This window comes from Mesoplodon densirostris, chromosome 18 (genome assembly GCF_025265405.1).
Source record: "Mesoplodon densirostris isolate mMesDen1 chromosome 18, mMesDen1 primary haplotype, whole genome shotgun sequence".
NCBI classification, from domain to species: Eukaryota; Metazoa; Chordata; class Mammalia; order Artiodactyla; family Ziphiidae; genus Mesoplodon; species Mesoplodon densirostris.
Window position 1 is genome coordinate 36,927,541 of NC_082678.1, and position 19,309 is coordinate 36,946,849.

Consider the following 19,309-nt stretch of genomic DNA (forward strand, 5'->3'; position numbering starts at 1 on the left):
TAGGGCCTGAAAAACCCAAGACAAAAATTCAGTTTTAAGTGATAATGGGATAGTAATGAAGTTGGCCCCAGAAGCATGGCAAAAGCAAATGCAGGGGCTTCCCTGGTGGTGCAGTGGTTAAGAATCCACCTGCCAGTGCAGGGACACAGGTTCGAGCCCTGGTCCAGGAAGATCCCACATGCCGCGGACCAACTAAGACCGCATGCCACAACTACTGAGCCTGTGTTCTACAGCCTGCGAGCCACAACTACTGAACCCACGTGCCACAACTACTGACGCCCGCGCGCCTATAGCCCGTGCTCCGCAACAAGAGAAGCCACCGCAAATGAGAAGCCCATGCACCTCAAGGAAGAGGAGCCCCCACTTGCCGCAACTAGAGAAAGCCCGTGCGCAGCAACGAAGACCCAATGCAGCCAAAAATAAATGAATTAAATAAATAAATTTGGGCTTCCCTGGTGGCGCAGTGGTTGAGAATCTGCCTGCTAATGCAGGGGACACGGGTTCGAGCCCTGGTCTGGGAAGATCCCACATGCTGCGGGGCAACTAGGCCCGTGAGCCACAACTACTGAGCCTGCGCGTCTGGAGCCTGTGCTCTGCAACAAGAGAGGCCGCGATAGTGAGAGGCCCGCGCACCGCGATGAAGAGTAGCCCCCGCTTGCCACAGCTAGAGAAAGCCCTCACACAGAAATTAAGACCCAACACAGACATAAATAAATAAATAAATAAATAAAAAAGCCAAGCATTTGTAGCCCTTTAAAAAAATAATAATAAAAATAAGTAAATAAATAAATAAAATTTAAAAAAAGCAAATGTAAATACACTCTGCAAAAACGCAATTTAATCAGAGTCCTCAAAGAATTACCAAAGATAAAAATCCAAAGACATATATTCACAGCCAAAACCCGTTAAAATCACAGGCTACCAAGAGTGTGAATCTGAAGAAACAAATAAATGCTGATTCAAATACACAAAAACTGGGATATTGGGCTTCTCAGATAATGAATATATGTTTAATAAATTTAAATAAATAAAAAATAGGCTCAAAAGTGGGATGGAGGACTAAAGGACTAAGAAACTAAAAAATGACCAGACAAATCTGAAGAAACAAAATTTCTATAAATGAAAAATTCACTAACTTTTAGATTAAAATAACATGTTAAAGATTGACTCAATAGCAGATTAGACCCATTTTAAGAGAGAATCAATGAACTAAAAGATCTGAAGAAGTCACCACCAATCTGAAAAGGCCACTATTTATGATTCTAACTACATGACATTCTGGAAAACGCAAAACTGTGGAGACAGGAAAAAGATCAGTGGTTGCCAGGGTCAAATTAGCAGGTAAACAGAGATGAACAGGTAGAGCACAGAGGATTTTTAGGGCAGTGAAAATGTTCTGTATGGCACCATAACGACAGTTACATGTCGTTATACATTTGCCCCAACCCAGAGAACATACAATACCAGAAGTGAACCCTAAAGTAAACTATGGACTTTGGGTAATTACGATGTGCCCAGGCAGGTTCACTGATGCCAACACGTGCTCCACTCTGGTGGGGGATATTCACAGTGGGGGAGGCGACGCCAAGTGCGGGGGCAGAAGGGCATACAGGAAATTTCTGTACCTTCCCCTCAATTACGCTGTGGACCTTAAAACTGCCCTCATAAAGTCTTCGTAGTAAAGAGAAAAGAAAAAAACACACAAGGAAAATCCAGAAAAGAAATCATCTAGACCTCTGAGAAAAGAAACGATAAAAGAGAAGCGGACAAGCATGGATTGGAAGCTGTCTGATCAGAATTCCAGGAGGTGATCATTGAAAAGTGAACAAACTAATAGAAAAGAGAAAGAGGTGCTGGTGTTGAGATGCCAGGGCTTTAATCCCAGCTCCCACCTGCTGTGTAACGCTGGAAGGCTCCTCCACCTTCCTAAACGGTGGCTTTCTCACATGTAAAATGGGGTAACTGCCTACCTCACAGAGATGCTGTGATTATTCCATGAAATCCAAGTACACCTCTAGCACAGAACTCAATTAATGTCACCTGCTGGCAATTAAAAAATAATTTTATCTGCAAACTACAGTAAAATAGTAATAAAACTAAGACTGAGACAGGGCTGAAATCAGCCTATCTGGGTAAGGATCTGATTTCAAAATCTGTGGAAGGGAAAAAGCAGCATGACCCCTGACCCTTCTTCATTTGTTAATTCTGCCAACGTCTTTCTTAGAGGATCCAATCACTGTAGACAGACCTTCTGCCTTTTTCATACACGGACCCTACTCCAGGGCACTACCCAAATACTCCCAAATCTGCAAGTGGGCGTGGGAGAAAACTATTCCAACCCTTTTATTCCCCATCTCAAGTTTCACTTTGTAAACAGATTCAAAAAAATTTTTTTAAATACACAACAAAACAGGATAAAGAGAGACAAAAATCACACACTTACTTTTCATTAATTTTCCTGATAATTCCTTTAGTGGAGAAGAGGGACTATTTCTACTGGCTATTATAAGTCTGGAGGATTCCTGGGTTTCCACGGAACCTCGATGAGCTCCAGTTCTGGCCGTTTCCAGGCGGAGAGAATGGGCACTGTCACATTCCTGGGAAAGCAGCAAGTGATTCTGAGCGTTGCTAGTTCTATCATTCAGGTCAATTCCTTCCAACTGGGCTGAGCTAGTATCCTCCAATCTCTTGTCAAGAGAGTCGGTTACAAAAGCTGCTGTAGTTTCGTGCTTTTTAGAAGGAGAGACAGGTTCAGCCAGTGAGCTCTGCTTCACCGTGTTCAGACTGTGTGCTCTTATTCGGGACCAAGTTGTAGAGTGAAAACTTTCAGCCTCTAACCAAAACTTAACCAAATGCTCCATTCTCCGAAGTTCCATGAATTGAATGAAATAAGGGAGGACAACAGCGTCATGCAAGACTTGTTCAAGGGTCTTTGAAAGACTTGATTTGGTCTCTTGAGTCTGGTAGTCCAGACAAGATCTGCCTAAAAGAAGCAAAAGAGTTAGCAGTTCAGTAACAGACAACAACCGCCAAAACTTACAATAAAAATATTTAAACAACCCAACCTCATTAAAAATCTCAGAAAAGCAAATTAATAGAAGATAACATTTTTGCCTGTCAAACTGAAAGATGTTTTTTTAAAAAAATAACAAGCACTAACCAGGGCATAGCAAAACGGATGATGAGAATGTAAAATGGCAAGACCTCTTTGGATTTCAATCCAGTAACTCCATTTCTAGGAACTTATCCTGAGGAAAAATTGTGGATGTATGGATATAGCTAGAAAGATGTTATGAACTCTTAGCATTATTTATAACAAAATAAAGAGCTAGCTCTGCGATTTTATCTTGAAAAATAAAACCAAACTTAATAAAACTTAATAGAAGTTTATTTTATAGTTAACTAAATTTAGGTTATGATTATAACCACAAGCTAATTATCAGAATAAAGAAAAAAATAAAAATTTTAACTTTCACAGCATGACGTAAAGAGGCTCATTTTCATAAAATTTACTGAGGGCTTCATCAGTTTTTCAAAAGGGCTTTTCTTAATCCTTTGATGTTTCTTCTGAAGCAGTTCGTGTATCATCATCCTTGCTAACTATCCTACTGTCAATGTTAACTAGTTCATCTCTGCCAACATCTCTTTTCATGAACTGCAGGGAAATCTCAATCCATTGTAAGACTTTAAGCACTTTTTAAAATCAAACTTCTAATTTTGAGATACTGGCAGATTCAGGCGCACGTAGAAGAAGTAACACAGAGAGAACCTGTGCACCCTCTACCCAGTTTCCCCTATGGTAGCACCTTTTAAACTGCAGTTCAATATCACACCAAGATACTGACGCTGACACAATCCACCAACTGTATTCAGATTTCCCCCGTTTTACCAGCACTCACTTGTGTATTTAGTCCTATGCAATTCTGTCCCATGTGTAGATACGTGTAAACACCACCAAGACACGGAACAGCCCTGTGACACAAAGGTGCCTCATGCGGCCTCTCACAGCTGCCTCCTCCACCCCAGGCAACGGCAAGCACTCTTCTGTCTCCCATTCTACCTCTCTGCCATCCCCAGAATGTAGTAACATTTCTCTCTCAGCATAATCCCCTTGAGATTCGCCCAAGCTGTTATGTGTATCAACAGCTTATTCTTTTTTTTTTACTGCTGAGTAGTGTTCTGTGGTATGAATGTACCGGTTTGTTTACCATTCACCTGTTGAAGGACATCCAGTTTTTGGCTTTTAAGCTGCTATGAACACTGGTGCACAGATTTTTTGTGGACATAAGTTTCCATTTCTCTGGGATAAATGCCTAAAACTGCAATGGCTGGGTCATATGGTAACTGCATGATTAGCTTTATAAGAAACTGCCAAACTGTTTTCCAGAGTGGCTCTACCATTTTACATTCCCACCAGACACAGGAGTAATCCAGTGAAACTTACAATTTTACTTTGTGACCAACACAAATGTCATTTGCAGTGCACTGCTGAGGGTGACCCACAAAGACTCTGACACCTCAGCTCTGAATACACACAAATGTTAAGCAGAGAGAGATATCAAAAGAGGGACTAATTTTAGTAAAGTCAATCCATTCACAGATTTTTTTCAATTTATGATAAACTGACATACAATTTTTTATTTTATTTTTTTATTTATTTATTTTTTTTTTGCCGTACGCGGGCCTCTCACTGTTGTGGCCCCTCCCGTTGCGGAGCACAGGCTCCGGATGCGCAGGCTCCGGATGCGCAGGCTCAGCGGCCACGGCTCACGGGCCCAGCCGCTCCGCGGCATATGGGATCCTCCCAGACCGGGGCACGAACCCGTATCCCCTGCATCGGCAGGCGGACTCCCAACCACTGCGCCACCAGGGAGGCCCCTGACATACAATTTTTATAAGTACAGAAATTTGGGCAACAAATATTCAGAAAACAAGGATCTCCTGCACGTCTTTTCTTTTTTTGTGGGGAGAGGGAGGAATTATTTTAACATAAAAGAGATCCTACTATAAATACCACTATGTGACCACCTTTTTTCACTTTAACATATCTTAGACATTTCTCAATGTCTTATGAAGGCTTTCATATAGCTACATAGTATTCCAGAGAATGGGTATATCATAATTGGATTACTTCTCTATTAATGGATATTTGTATGTTGTTCCTAATTTTTTGCTATCATAAACATTACTGCAATGAATAGCCTCATACATACTTGTACATACATTTTTGTGCACATATGGGAGCATATCTGAGGGCTACATCTTATACTTTATCTTTTGATAAATACTTGCAAACTGCCTTCCAAAAAATCTATACCAATTTATACTTCTGCTATACAGGAGTGGCTATTTCTCTGCATCTACATTAACATCCCAATTATCAAACTTTAAATATTTGCCAGTGTGTTAGGGGGAACATTAACCCATTATTTTAATTTGCGTTTCACTAGTATTACTGCAGTGAGACATCCTTTTCATATATTTAGTGGCCAAATGTATTTCTTCTTCTGGAAATGGCCCATTTTTCTACTGGGCATGCTTTTTATATTTATAGAAACACAACATGGAGTCATCCATTAATTACACTTATAGCTGTTATTTCAGTTAAAACATTTTTTTCAAAGTCCCATCCAATTACACAGTTCGGTATCCTTTGGCAGGAATTCCACATATTATACTCATTCCCTCCTCCTAGGAAGTTAACAAAAACTCAGAGTCACTTACCCAGGTCACCAAAATGAGCGGCCTCCATGTGGCTGGGCTGCTTCTTAAGTGTTGCCGTCCTACTACTCGAAAAGGAGTCCATGTTGGCAGAAATGGCATTGATTGCAACGTGACTTGGTCCTGCAGCCTCCAGCAAGGCATGATTTTTAGTGCTTTTTTGTGGGGAATGTACGGATATTGAAGCTATAATTTTTCAAAAAATTGTAAAAAATTAAACACAATTTGATAGTCTAAAACTGTCTCCTAAGAGGGCTTTAAGGGAACTTGAAAAATTAGATTTTGTAACACCCCTCTTAAGTACATACACTCAACAAAAATACTTGGGGAAACGGTAAATTAACCAAGCAGCAGAAAATTGGAAAGAAATGTCCTAGTATTATTTGTAATTCTCAAAATACTGTGCCAAAAATGTAACTTAAAAGAGAGATCGGGCTTCCCTGGTGGCACAGTGGTTGAGAGTCCGCCTGCCGATGCAGGGGACACGGGTTCATGCCTGGTCTGGGAAGATCCCACATGCCGCAGAGCGGCTGGGCCCGTGAGCCATGGCCACTGAGCCTGTGCGTCCGGAGCCTGTGCTCCGCAACGGGAGAGGCCACAACAGTGAGAGGCCCACGTACCGCAAAATAAAAAAAAAAAAAAGAGAGAGAGATCTTTCTTTGAGTTCTCTTTGAGAACTCTACTGAAGACAGAAAGTACCAAAGGCAGCAAACATTCTGAAACATGGACCCTTTTCAATTCCTTAATGCTTGCTGAAGGAACAAAATTAAAATTCCAAAATAAAAGCTTACGGGAAAAAAATTAGAAAAATACCCCTCCGGATACTTATTTTACTTTTTAATTGAGTAACAAAATTCCACCATCTAATAAAAACTGATCAAAGTTCAAGCTGCCTAAAGATGAAGCATACTTAAAAATTCACGTATTTTCTTTAGTAGTCTGAAGAAATATTAATATCATCCTTTTGACTTCAGAATAAAGAGGTTAGTCACCAATGTGTTAGCAGGAAATCATCAACTTCATATTATAATATGGTCAAAGTAACCCTATGAACTTGTTGCTACAGCTGAATTAACATTCCACCTATCCCATTTATTCTAGACAAATATCAAAGACTCTCATGAAAGGTTTTTAAGAAGTTTTGGTTTTGTGCATTGCTATAGCAAGAAGGCTAGAAACATACAGGTCACTGAGCATTCCACACCCTCAATATAAGTACTCTCAGATGACTAAACTTCTGCCTACTAGCACCACTTATTTTATTGAGCAGTCAATTTATGATAAATTGGTCAACAGATAAGTGCTCTCCATCTTAGCAAACGGTTCCCGGACACAGAATCTGAGTGACACCACATAATACCTTCTATGAAGAATACATAGTACTGTAATTCAATCTATTACTGTGAGATGTGTTTACAGGATAAAGCAGATGAGAATGTTTATCTTAGGCATATGTATTTATCACTCAATAAGAGTTGGGAGAATTATGCAATGGAGTTGTCTTCAAATGATTTTTTCAGTTTTAGAAGGAAGTTGTTTTTTGTTATTTTTATGATAAATTGAAGGGAGCAGAACCATTTTGGTAGGTTTATAAACAATAACATCTAGGTTTTTGTACAGACAAGATACAAATACCCTGCATCAAGAACAGTGAGACTTTCTGATTGTTTCCTAATTAGACGTGTATGATGATGTGAAATAATACTAACTCATCTGTGCAAGCCTTCTTCTCTCTTTAACTTCTCTGTTAGAGCCACCTCTCTCACACTCGCCCTCCTAGCATCCCAGCCCCAAGGCCTCGTGGTCCCGCACTCTTCCCCCTTCTCCTCTCCCAAGAGCTCCTCCCTCTCCTCTTTAATGCACATATCAGCGCCCATGGGGCCAGACATGGCATCCACCACTCCTCCGCTTCCCAAGGTTCTCTGTTCTTTTACTGCTTCTGCTAGAAGGCACATTTATTCTCAAACCTTCAGTTATTACTAGAGCAATATTTTCCAAGACTTTTTTTTAGCTGTAAGCTCCCCCCACCCAAATAAACTTAAGTGGGACCTTGATATGTCTGTAAAATAGATAAAACTTTAGCTAAAACAGATATCTAAAATCTAAATTATCTAAAATAGACAAAACAGAATTAACTGTAACTCTGGCTGATTCAAGGGGAAAGTCTCACACATGCGCTTGATTCGGGCCCTCCCGGTGCCAGCTCCAAGGGCTCACCCCTGCAGAGCTGGAGGCAGAGGGGACCCTGACCTGATCTCAGGCTGACCTCTGGGCTCGACTTCCAGCCTGTGGCTCTAATTATTTGCTACTAACCAACCTCTCATTTGTCATCTTTACCATCTCAAGGCCAATTTTTCCAAACGTCAAACTTAAAACATTTTCTTCCAGACTAATTCTCCTCTAATTTCCCTATCTCTGTCAATCCACCAGTCCCTAAAGCTCAAGAGCTTGGACCCACTCTTCCTCACTGTACCTGTTTACTTGGCAAGATCTGTTGACTTTTCCTTCAAGATACTGACCTGTTTATTTTCAACACAACACCCTTAGTACAGGTCTTCTTGTATCACAGCAAAGCACTTCTAGGGTCTTCATCCTACATGATTCTTCCAGACTAACCTCTATAAATGCCATATGTAAAGCATCAACATCCTGCTCAAAAGCCCATAGTGGTTCCCTGTTTTCTCTGTCTCAACTCTTTTCTGGTCTTTAAGACCCTCTACAATGTGACCTCAATCTATCTTAAAAATTTCCTTTTAGTAGTCTGAAGGTCCTTCTGCCCAGTATATACTCAAAGAAATAAGCTGGGCTGGTAGGGGAAAGAGGAAGAATTCTCTTTCACTCAAATCCTTCTTATCATTCAAATTTCATACACATTAAGTCTCATTTCTATAAAGGCTTCCCTATGCTCCAGAAACCGTCTGCTGATCTCAAATTCCTCTGAACTCCCTGTAATACTAATAACTAACAACTAATCCAACATATCAAGGGCCTACTCTGTTAAAACTAGATGGTAATAGCTACCAATATAAAACCTACTATGTACAAGGCACTGTACTGGTTTCTTTTCTTTCTTTTTTTTTAAGTAAATTTATTTATTTTTGGCTGAGTTGGGTCTTCGTTGTTGCATGTGGGCTTCCTCTAGTTGCGGAGAGAGGGGGCTACTCTTGTTGCAGTAGGCAGGCTTCTCATTGCGGTGGCTTCTCTTGTTGCGGAGCATGGGCTCTAGGCGTGCGGGCTTCAGTAATTGCAGCACATGGGCTCGGCAGTTGTGGCTCGTGGGCTCTAGAGTGCAGGCTCGGTAGTTGTGGCGCACGGGCTTAGTTGCTCCGCAGCACGTGGGATCTTCCCGGACCAGGGTTCAAACCCGTGTCCTCTGCATTGGCAGGTGGGTTCTTAACCACTGCGCCACCAGGGAAGCCCTGTACTGGTTTCTCGATGTACTTTTTTGGGGGTACATTATTTCATTTATCTCTCACAACAATGCTGCAAGGCCAGTATTTTCCTCATTTTGGAGATGAATACACAAACAGAACAAAGTTAAGTGCTTTGCCCTAAGTCAACAATGAGGTAGTAAAGAGGCATTTCAGCAGGCAGGATTTCAACCCTGGTCTGCTAGACTATAGAAAAGCACTCTTTTATCTGGTTACTCGGACTGCAGAATTATTGTGTGGTTAAGATAACATGTGTAAATGGACGTCTCAAGAGCACCTCCCAGCCACCATAGCAAAAAGGAACAGGTACTGGCCCAGTGTGGTTCTCCACCAGCCACAGTGTTAGGCCTGACAGAAAGCTGGGTGCCAGCCTTAGCTTCCTCGCCCTCATACCTAATCGAGAACAAAGCTCTATCTATTCCACCTCCCACACGGCTCTGTCCAGATCTCTTTATCTCCATTACTGCTGATCTAGCCCAAGCCATCTGTGCATCATCTGATTCATGCTCCTCTTCCTACCACCAATTTGTAAGTTCAACAAGGGCAGGATCTAGATCCAAGTCTTTTTTGTTCACTGTTACAGCCACTATTTTTGTCTAACACCTAGAACAGAACAGGTGCTCAATAAACCATAGTTATTATGATTTTGGTTTATTTGCTACTGTTCTGGGTCTGAGTATGTCCTTCTAATCAGACTGCAAACTTCTTGAGGGCCTGTTTCCCTGCTGCGTCTGTGTTATTCTGAAGTTAAGGCAGTGAACGTGAGCACAGACTATGTACTGTCATAAATAGAGTACAAGCATGGAGTGTTTTAGCCTGGGACAGACTGAGGAGTTAGGTAGGCCAATCCTCTCATTGTACAAATGAGGAAAGTTCCCCCAGGTCACAGTGTCGGAGGCTGGTGTGCCTCGGACATCAAAGTCCCCCTGCTACTGCAATCAAGGCTAGTCTTCACAAGCCTCTGCTTGCTGAGGGCTTGAAGTCTTTACCAATATCAATCAAATTCTCCTTAAAAAAGGCAATATGAACCAACTGGCTTTAAATTATCAGAAATAAGCAGAAAATAAGGCTGTAAGCTACCCTACTTCTTCCCTAATCTTACAAACCTCTAGGTTATAATTAGTGTCCCTCTGGCAATTTGAGCATATGGAGTTACTACTCAATGCTAGCCACACAACATACAAACATTTAAAAGAAAAATCTAAATAAGTGGCAATCTTTAGAATTCACGTAAATAAATTACATCTATGAAATCTGTACGTAATGGTCATGAAAGTAATTTTCACTATAATTTTCCCTTTTCAATTTTTGTACATTGACATAATGAAATCAGTCAAAACTACAGAGATTACAATCTAAAAAAAACATGCTCTTGCCTATAAATAAGGACAATATATTGATTTCAATAAAGGACTCCAAATAAATTTTAGGTTAAGGCCATTCATCCAAAGTAATAAGGAAGTGAAAACTGTAAGCATCCATACTTCCAGATAAACCACAGAAAACCAGGCTTCATAAGCCAGTTGTCAGACTACTCAGTAGAGTATTTTTTGCTTTTTTTTTTTTTTAAATACAGTCAACTAATTGCTTTTGGGGAACAATCAAATGTGTGATTAGTAAGGATGACACTGGTTCACTGAAATCACTAGGACAACCAATAAATGCTTAGTAAAAGTCTATTATATGGTGGGTGCTGAAGAGTGTATAAGTTAACAGGGAAATATGTCACAGTCATAAAAGAAGGCAGAGACGGTTAATGGGAAAAGAAGGGAGAACGTAACCGGATGAAAGAGTTCATCACTGCAACCTGCTGACTCACCTTTAACTGACTTGACATCTGAGGTCTTCTCCTGCTCTTTGCCTTTCACTGGAAGAGAAGAGAGCACCATGACCAACTTCTACAGCCAGAAACCCCCTTCCAGACCTTGTAAAAATCACACCAGCTCTATTCTGACAGGTGAGTGTGTTCAAAGTTCCGCAACATCGGGTGAGCTGCCCTGGAGTGGGGCAGGGCAGCTGTCAGGGGAAGTTTCTCTCAGGAAGTGATCTTTGAACAGCATTTGGTCAAGCACGCTCAGAGCTTAAGGAGAGACAAGGTCAGAACACCTGGGTTCAAATCTGGGCTCTGCCATTCAACAGCCATGTGATGCTGGACAAGTTACTTTAATTCTCTGGGTCTCAACTTCCTTCATTTACAAAACTAGGTCACTGTTATGAGCTAGTAAAGAGTCATTTCAACAGGCAGGATTTCAACCCTGGTCTGCTAGACCCTAAAAAAATCACTCTTTTACCTCTGGTGAAAAACTCAGACTGTAGAATTACTGTGGTTAAGATAACGTGTGTAAATGGACATCTCAAGAGCACCTCCCAGCCAGCATACCAAAACCGAACATGTACTTGCCCAGTGTGGTTCTCCATCAGCCACGGTGGAGACTACCTGAGAGGGTTGTGGATGAAAACATAAGTACTTGTAAAGGGCTTACAAGACGAGCTAAGACACAGTAAACTTAAGACGCTAGTTAACATTACTACCATGTGCCACTCACTACTAGATGCAACCGGAAGAAAAAGACAGAGTTCTCTGGTTGTGTAACATCTCTGACTTCCTGTGTATCCCTGCCACAGCATCAAATACAAATATTCTAAACTTACAAACATTCTAAAACTTCTACTACTCAAGCTTTAACAACTGTCTCTTAAAAAATTATACCATTTCGGGCCTCCCTGGTGCCGTAGTGGTTAAGAATCTGCCTGTCAATGCAGGGGACAAGGGTTCAAGCCCTGGTTCAGGAAGTTCCCACATGCCATGGAGCAACGAAGCCCACGCATCACAACTACTGAGCCTGCGCTCTAGAGCCCGCTAGCCACAACTACGGACGCCCGCGTGCCTAGAGCCTGTGCTCCGCAACAAGAAAAGCCAACGCAATGAGAAGCCCACGCACCACAACGAAGAGTAGCCCCCACTCTCCGCAACTAGAGAAAGCACACACGCAGCAAGGAAGACCCAACGCAGCCAAAATAAAATAAATTAATTAATTTTAAAAAAATTATACCATTTCTCCTCTATTACACAAAACACTGGAAATTCCAATGCAGACACACTAGCAAGATCACATGCAGGAAGGAAGGAGCATGGTAGCTCAAGCCAAGTGAGAAACTTACGGGATCTGACACAGCCCACTTTAGTTTTCTTATGTTTTTTCTTTTTCTTAAACAAATTAATTAATTAATTAATTTTTGGGGCTGCATTGGGTCTTTGTTGCTGCGCGCGGGCTTCCTCTAGTTGCAGCAAGTGGGGGCTACTCTTCGTTGTGGTACCTGGGCTTCTCATTGCGGCGGCTTCTCTTGTTGCAGAGCACGGGCTCTAGGAGCACAGGCTTCTGCAGTTGTGGCATGTGGGCTCAGTAGTTGTGGCTCACGGGCTCTAGAGCGCAGGCTCAGTAGTTGTGGCACATGGGCTTAGTTGCTCCGCAGCATATGGGATCTTCCTGGACCGGGGCTCGAACCCGTGTCCCCTACACTGGCAGGCGGGTTCATAACCACTGTGCCACCAAGGAAGCCTAGATTTTCTTGAATATTCTATGTATGCAATCATATTATCTGTGAATAATGACTCTTGTTCCCTTTCCCTCACAAACTTAACTTTTCCATCTTTTTTTCATGTGTGTGCTATTGTGAAGACTATGCTAGCTTTCCTTCTGTTTATATATCCCTGATATGTGTCTTCATCCTTTTACTTTTAACTTTCCCATGACCTTTTTAACATTTAAACAGTACAGGAAACCAATCTGAAGATCACCATCTTTTTATTATCTGGGTTAGCCCATTTCTTTTTATTGTGATTACTGCTCTTAATTTCTAAAAAAGAACATTCTTAAAACTCTAACTATGACGACGAATTTGTTGACTTCTCCTGGTAATTCTGTACATTCTGTTTTATACCTTTTGAAACTGATTTAGGTACAAACAAGTTCAAAAGTTTATCTTCCTAGTACCCTTTTCGTTTTATCATAATCTACAGGCCTTCTTAGCCCTAATGGTATTTTATGCTTTAAAGTATTTCATCTACCACACAAACTTTCTTCTAGTTAACATTTGCCTGATATATCTTTGCATCCATTTATTTTCAATTTCTCTACGTCCTTATGTTTTGGTTGTGTCTCTGGTAGATAGGTGCATTTTGGCTTATTACCCAACTTGAGTCTTTATCTTTTAGTCCACCTTTATACGGACTTTTGTTAGATTTCTTAGCCATAGAGATTTTATTCTATTTACATTTAACGTGGTTTATTTCTGTCATCTTATTTTGCACTACTATTTCTTCTATAAGAAATAATAATTTATTATTATGAAACATTTAAAACAAAGGCAAGACTAGACCTTAATATGAGGAACACTCAGGTTTAGCAAATCTTAACATTATGCCATATTTGCTTCAGAAGAATTTTTAAAAGAAATAAAACACTGCAGTTACAACTAAAGTCCCTCCCTCAACTCATTCCCCCTCTTCCTAGAGAAAAAAATTTCAGAAGTTGAATGTTTATGGTTTCCATCATTTTTACTCTTTAATATATTTATGTATTCATAAACAAACTATAGCATTGTTTGAAGGTTTTTAAACTTTTAAACAAGTGGTTGTATCAATTGCCATTTCCAGCTTCAGTGTATCCTAATCAAATCTTGATACAGCCAGGCTTTAATCCCAACTCCTAAGGTCTTTTCAAGAACTTCACCCTTGCAAGTAACCTCTCTTCGGTATCATTTTCTCCCTCTCTACTGGATCCTTCCTAGAACAAACGTGCTTAGCATCTTTTATCTTAAAAACAACAACCCCCCCACCCTTAGCCCAATGGCCCCTTCCAGCCCCTTCCCCATTTACCCCTCCTTTTTGAAATATTACCCTCTCTTAGCTTCCATGATATTGTGCTCCTATGTCACTGGCGTTTTCTTGTCGATTCTCCTTTGCCAATGACTCATGTTCCTCAACTTCTAAAAGCTGGATTAACCCCGGAACTCTCTCCTTGTCTACAGCATGGCAGGAGATTCTACCTGGCCAGTGTAGAGGGTTGTAGAGGGTTCTACCTGGCCTTCCTAGTAAGAGTGATGTATCCTGGCACACAACTGGCTAGCTTCTCTCCATTTCCCAGAAGCCCCTGAGTTAATTAACTGTGACTATATGACTCGGTCCTCAGCAATGAAATGTGAACAGAAGAGGTATGTGCCATTTCTGGCCAAAGCTTCTCTTTCCCCTTAACAGGAGTCAGAAAGCTGACAGAAGGGACTATGATCTGGCTTTGATAACACAGACTATACCCTAAGAGAAAGAGGAATAACACAATGGGAGGAAAATGATTCCTGAATGATCGTGAAGCAAAGCCACCTGATGACCAGGGACTTGGACGGTTACACAAGACAGAAATAAAGGTCTACCTTGTTTGAGCCATTGTACTTAGTGTCTTTCTGTTACGGCAACTTAGCCTTTCAACACAACTAATTCATATCCCATATGTACTCCACAGATAAGCTCATTTACGCCTGTGTCTTTAACCATCATTTATGCAAAATACTTCTAAGTCCAGATTCAGAACTCAAATTCTGATCCCCTCCCAGAACTACAGACCTGTACATCCAACTGCTTCCTTGACATATCCACGCGGACGTCCAAGAGTTTCTGCAAACTCACAACTGCCGGAAGAGAGCTCTGGACTCCTCCTACCTCAAGCTCTAAGCTTTCCAAAGCTTTCCCAGTTTTCCTTCACTCCAACCATTACTCAAGTCATGCTATCTCTACCTCTAAAACATGCCCCATTGCCCTCCACTCCCAGCACATTTCAGCCTTCTTTCTGTCCTTGAACAAACCCTGCTCTTTCCTGCCTCAGGATGTTTGTATTACCAGTTCTTTCCAGCCAGAATGCAGTTCCTTTTACCTTTGCAAGGCTGGCTCTCCTTCCTCATTGAGACCTCAATTTAAATACCATCTGCTCAGACAAGCCTTCCCTCACTATCCAAACACAAATTGTCATCTGGTGATCTGCTCCCACATCACTGTTTATATTCCCTGCACAGCACTTATCACTTCCTAATATTTTTCTTACTTTAATTATTCAACAAATATTTACTAATATCGTAACTATATCCCAGGCACTAATCTCGACATGGGGATACAGCCATGAACAGAAATCATCTTCCATCCTAATAAAACACATAGTACAGCAGATGGTGACAAATGCTATAGAAAAAATAAAGTAGGGTGACGGGATGGGAGTGCAGGGCCTGGGGACTACAATCTTAAGCAAGCTGGTCAGAGAAAGCTTCACTAAGATGTCAATTAATCAAAAACCTGAAGAAGATGGGGGACAAAACAGGCACATATCCGTGGGAAGAGGTTTCCAGGCAGAGAGAATAAGTGCAAAGGCCCTGAGGTGGGAATGTACTTAACAACAAGGAGGCCAATATAAATGGAAGAATGATGGAGAAAGAAAGCAGGAGGTGAACACAGAGAAGAAATGGGACCTAGATTATGGAGGCCACGTACAGAAAGCCACTGAGGGAATCTGAACACAGGTGTGGCAGAATGCATTTCGAAAATACACCAGAGGCGTTGAGAATGGAAGAAGGGAAACCAAATTGAAGCCTATAGCAAAATAATGCTGCTTCCTTGATCTTCATAAAACTGGCTTCCTCTTGACGTTTAAGCTGAGATCTGAATGACAACCCTCAGAGGACTTCCTTAACCACCCAACCTAAATAGAGATGACTCCCTAGACCAGGGTGTTAATGGTCAGGGATGGTGAGAAATGGTTGGATTTGGGTATATTCTGGGGTAGACCTAACAGATCAGATATACAGTAGGAGAGAAAGAGGTTTAAGAAGGTATTAAAGTTTTAGCCTGAGCAATTAAAAGGCCAGAAATGTAATTTGTTAAGATGAGAAAAAGTGATGTACAGGTTTAGGAGGACTAAATCTAAGGGGAAATTTTACATACAGTAAGCTAAAGATTTATCTATTAGACATCTATTAGGTAGAGGTATAAAGTGGACCAACGGCTGGATACACAATCTGGATTCAGGGCAGAGAATCCAAGCTGGAGGTGTAAATTTGGGAGTCATCAGCAGATAGGTGGTATTTAAAAATGGTATTCAGAGACTGGATGGGATCCCTAAATAAGACCATCTCCAGTTTCTATTCTTGCCACATCCAGTTTCCAAAAAGCATCTAGAATGATCTTTTTAAAACATAAAAAGAGATCAAATCACCCCTCTTTAAAATTTTAAAAGTAATATTGTTTCTGCACTTGGAATAACACCTAACCGTGACCTACAAAGCTCTGAATCATCTGATCCTTGTCTACCTCTCTAAGCCCGAGTCACAGTGGGCTTCTTTTCTTTCTTGAAGGGCACCAAACTCTTGCCTCCCAGCCTCTGAACACATTACTCCCTGTGCCTAGAATGCTCTTCCCTGGCCTCTATGTTACCTCCTGCTGTTCCTTCAGCTCTAAGTTTCAAGGTCACCTGCTGAGGCCTTTGACTAACATCAAACCGAAATATGTTTCTTCTCTCAAGATCTTTCATAACACTGTATTCAATTTGTAAACAGAGAGAGGGAGACAGAGAGAGACAGAGAGAGGGAGACAGAGAGAGACAGAGACAGAGCGAGACAGAGAGAGAGATTTATTGTCCATCAACCCCAGCAGACAACAAGCTCCATGGATATAAAGGTTTTGTCTTGTTCAGTGCTTAATACTGAGGGCCTAGCACAGTGCCTGGCAAACAGTGGACGTTCAAAAGTATTTGTTGAATAGAGACAACAGTCTATTGTGCAACATGCAATTTGCCTCATTATACACAGAATGCTCCCCCCTCCCCGAAAAAAACACTACAACTAACCATTCCAACACTCAAACAAATTAGAGAGCTATTACCTATACCAAGGTACCTTACCGATAAACCTTCCTTGTACCATTTTACCGCTTTCATTCATTCAGAGTGGTTTTCATTCACTCATCATGGTTTCATTCACTCATCACATGGCATCAGTTATTAAAACTCTGTGCGTACTTATAAGGAAATCTTTAATTTATAGAGTTGAATGGGGCCTTTAGGAATCATTGAATTTTCAGGTGAGAAAGGAAAGAGGGTTAACATTTTTCTGTCCCAGGTGACGGAGTTAGTAGCAGAGCTGTCACGTGAACCCAAGTCCCTGATTTAGTTTAGTGCTTTCCCAAAAACCCGTTTTTGTCTGGTAAATTTTCCCGGAAGCAACGAGAATCGATACAAGAACCACTAATCAACCCAGAAGGCCCACACTTGTCCACTCTGGATACGTACAGGTAACGAAACGCCAACAACCTTACCCAGGCTCAAAATCAAGCTGCCTCTACTCAAAAATTGGGCAGCTACTACTGAAAATCAGAAATATAAGCAGTTTGTTTCTGAAGTTTGGGTTCCAGTACTTCGTAAACTTGCTAATTCATCAAAAGAAGGAGTCGTTTTCGTTAGGGGACTTTTAGCCATAAGTTAAGCACTGTCACTTTAGGGACAGCAGAATCCCGCTCCCCCACCCCACCCTCCGAAAAAAGGGGAAACTGGAAAAGAGCACTAGTTGAAGAAAACAATTTTTTCACGTGTTGCTTTTAGACATAAACCCCTCAATATTCTGACAAGTCCGAGACTTCCGTAAAGAAAGTACGGAAGGAATTCCCTTCTTCTGGTACGAACGCACAGACACGCACCACCCCGCCCCCGAAAAGCTGGGTGTCCGCAAAAGGTACCACCCCGCGCGGGTCCCGGCACACACTTCGGAACCGGCTGGTCGCCCGCGCGCCCGCCCGCCCGCGCGGAGGCCCCGCTCCCTCTCGCAAGACCGCGGGCCCGGCGCACAGAGCGTCCTTCCGCGCAGAGGCCTCGGCCTCGGCCTCGCCACCACCCGCCGCCCCAGGCCCGGCCCCGCGCCCGTCCGCGCCCCTCGTTACCTTTCCGCCGGAAGAAGGACATGGCGGGGCCCGGGTCGGGGCGGAGGGCGCGGGGGGACTGGCGCGGAGAGGGCCCGGCTCCCCTCATTCAGCAACCGGCCCGGACTTCCGGGTCCGCAGCGGCCGCCGCGCTAGGCCGAAAATAGACCCGTCTTCCGGGTGTGGGCCCCGCCGCCTCCTGGAGACGTGCCGGTAGCTCCCGCCGCCATGTTAACAACAAGCCGCCCGCCCGGAGTTCCGGTCCTTCCCCGCGCGGGGCTTCACGGGAGGCCGCGCGCCGACCCCGCCCCCTCCCGCGGCGGGGCGCGCCCGCGCCGCCCACGTGACGCGCGCGCGCGGCCTGCGCTCGGCCCGGGAACCCGCTGCTCTCGCGAGCTCGGACTGCGCGGGCGCTGCCCGAGCCGAGCCAACCCAACCCTCCCGGAAGCGGGGCCCCTGCCACGGCCAAGTGTGGCCAGGGCACTGGCGGCTAGAGCGGCCGCACCCCCGTGCTCCCAGCGAGCGGACCCCGGGCACCACCTGCTCTGTGCGGCTCCGCGGTCCCCGCGACCTCAGCCGTGGAGGATGAGCGTGGGCCTACTACAGGACGCGATCCCTGCGAACGCTCAGCTCTGAAAGGGCAGCGACATAAAAGCCTCGCCATTATTTACCGGGCGGACTCCAGTGGGTCATCCTTCCAGCCTCGTTCAAATGCCATTTTCCTATTAACCTCTGACCTCCCTCACCCCTAAAGCAGAGTGACCAGCCTCCCACCCGTGGGGCCCCTCCCACAGGACTGCGTAATCCCTGTAGCTGGGCGCTCCTGCCGGGGAGGAGCCTGTAAGATCAATAAATGGGTTTTTCAAATCTGACGTCCATCAGGTGACGGACGGAGCAGCAGAGGTCCAGAGAGAAGGGGCAACTGGTCCCAGATTATTCAGCGTGTCTGTGTTGAGACTACAGTTGAGACTGTAACCAGAACCCGGGGTCTTTTCACCATACAATCAGAGCAGGTTGATAGATTTGTCTGGGTTCGGGGCATGTAAGGTAATCAGAGCTGATGAGTATTGCAAGTTCTCTGAGCGCAGGTGCCAAACCCTCCAGATTGATGATGGTCCTTGGGGGTGATCTCGGTATGGGGGAAACCGGACACACAGACATAACCTGCCCAAGGTCACGTCCTAACTGGAGGAGAAGCCTGGACCTC

The 19,309-nt window shown here is 43.2% G+C and overlaps 1 protein-coding gene across 6 annotated transcripts in view; it reads right to left on the reverse strand.

Moving 5' to 3' along the window:
* The window catches only part of AKAP10 (A-kinase anchoring protein 10), a 55,885-nt gene extending 37,041 nt beyond the window's left edge, over positions 1 to 18,844 (reverse strand). For 3 of the 6 annotated variants that reach the window (XM_060081592.1, XM_060081593.1, XM_060081596.1), the window contains exons 1-4: positions 18,124 to 18,360; positions 10,972 to 11,019; positions 5,725 to 5,907; positions 2,444 to 2,983 (exon numbers count right to left, since the gene is read on the reverse strand). In XM_060081592.1, coding sequence (XP_059937575.1) covers positions 2,444 to 2,983; positions 5,725 to 5,907; positions 10,972 to 11,019; positions 18,124 to 18,211 — 859 coding nt within the window. In that variant the 5' untranslated portion in view covers positions 18,212 to 18,360. Of the gene's footprint in view, positions 1 to 2,443; positions 2,984 to 5,724; positions 5,908 to 10,971; positions 11,020 to 18,123; positions 18,361 to 18,773 lie in introns of those variants that run through there. The other 3 variants (XM_060081597.1, XM_060081595.1, XM_060081594.1) reach the window with 3 other exon arrangements.
* Positions 18,845 to 19,309: the final 465 nt, after the last annotated feature.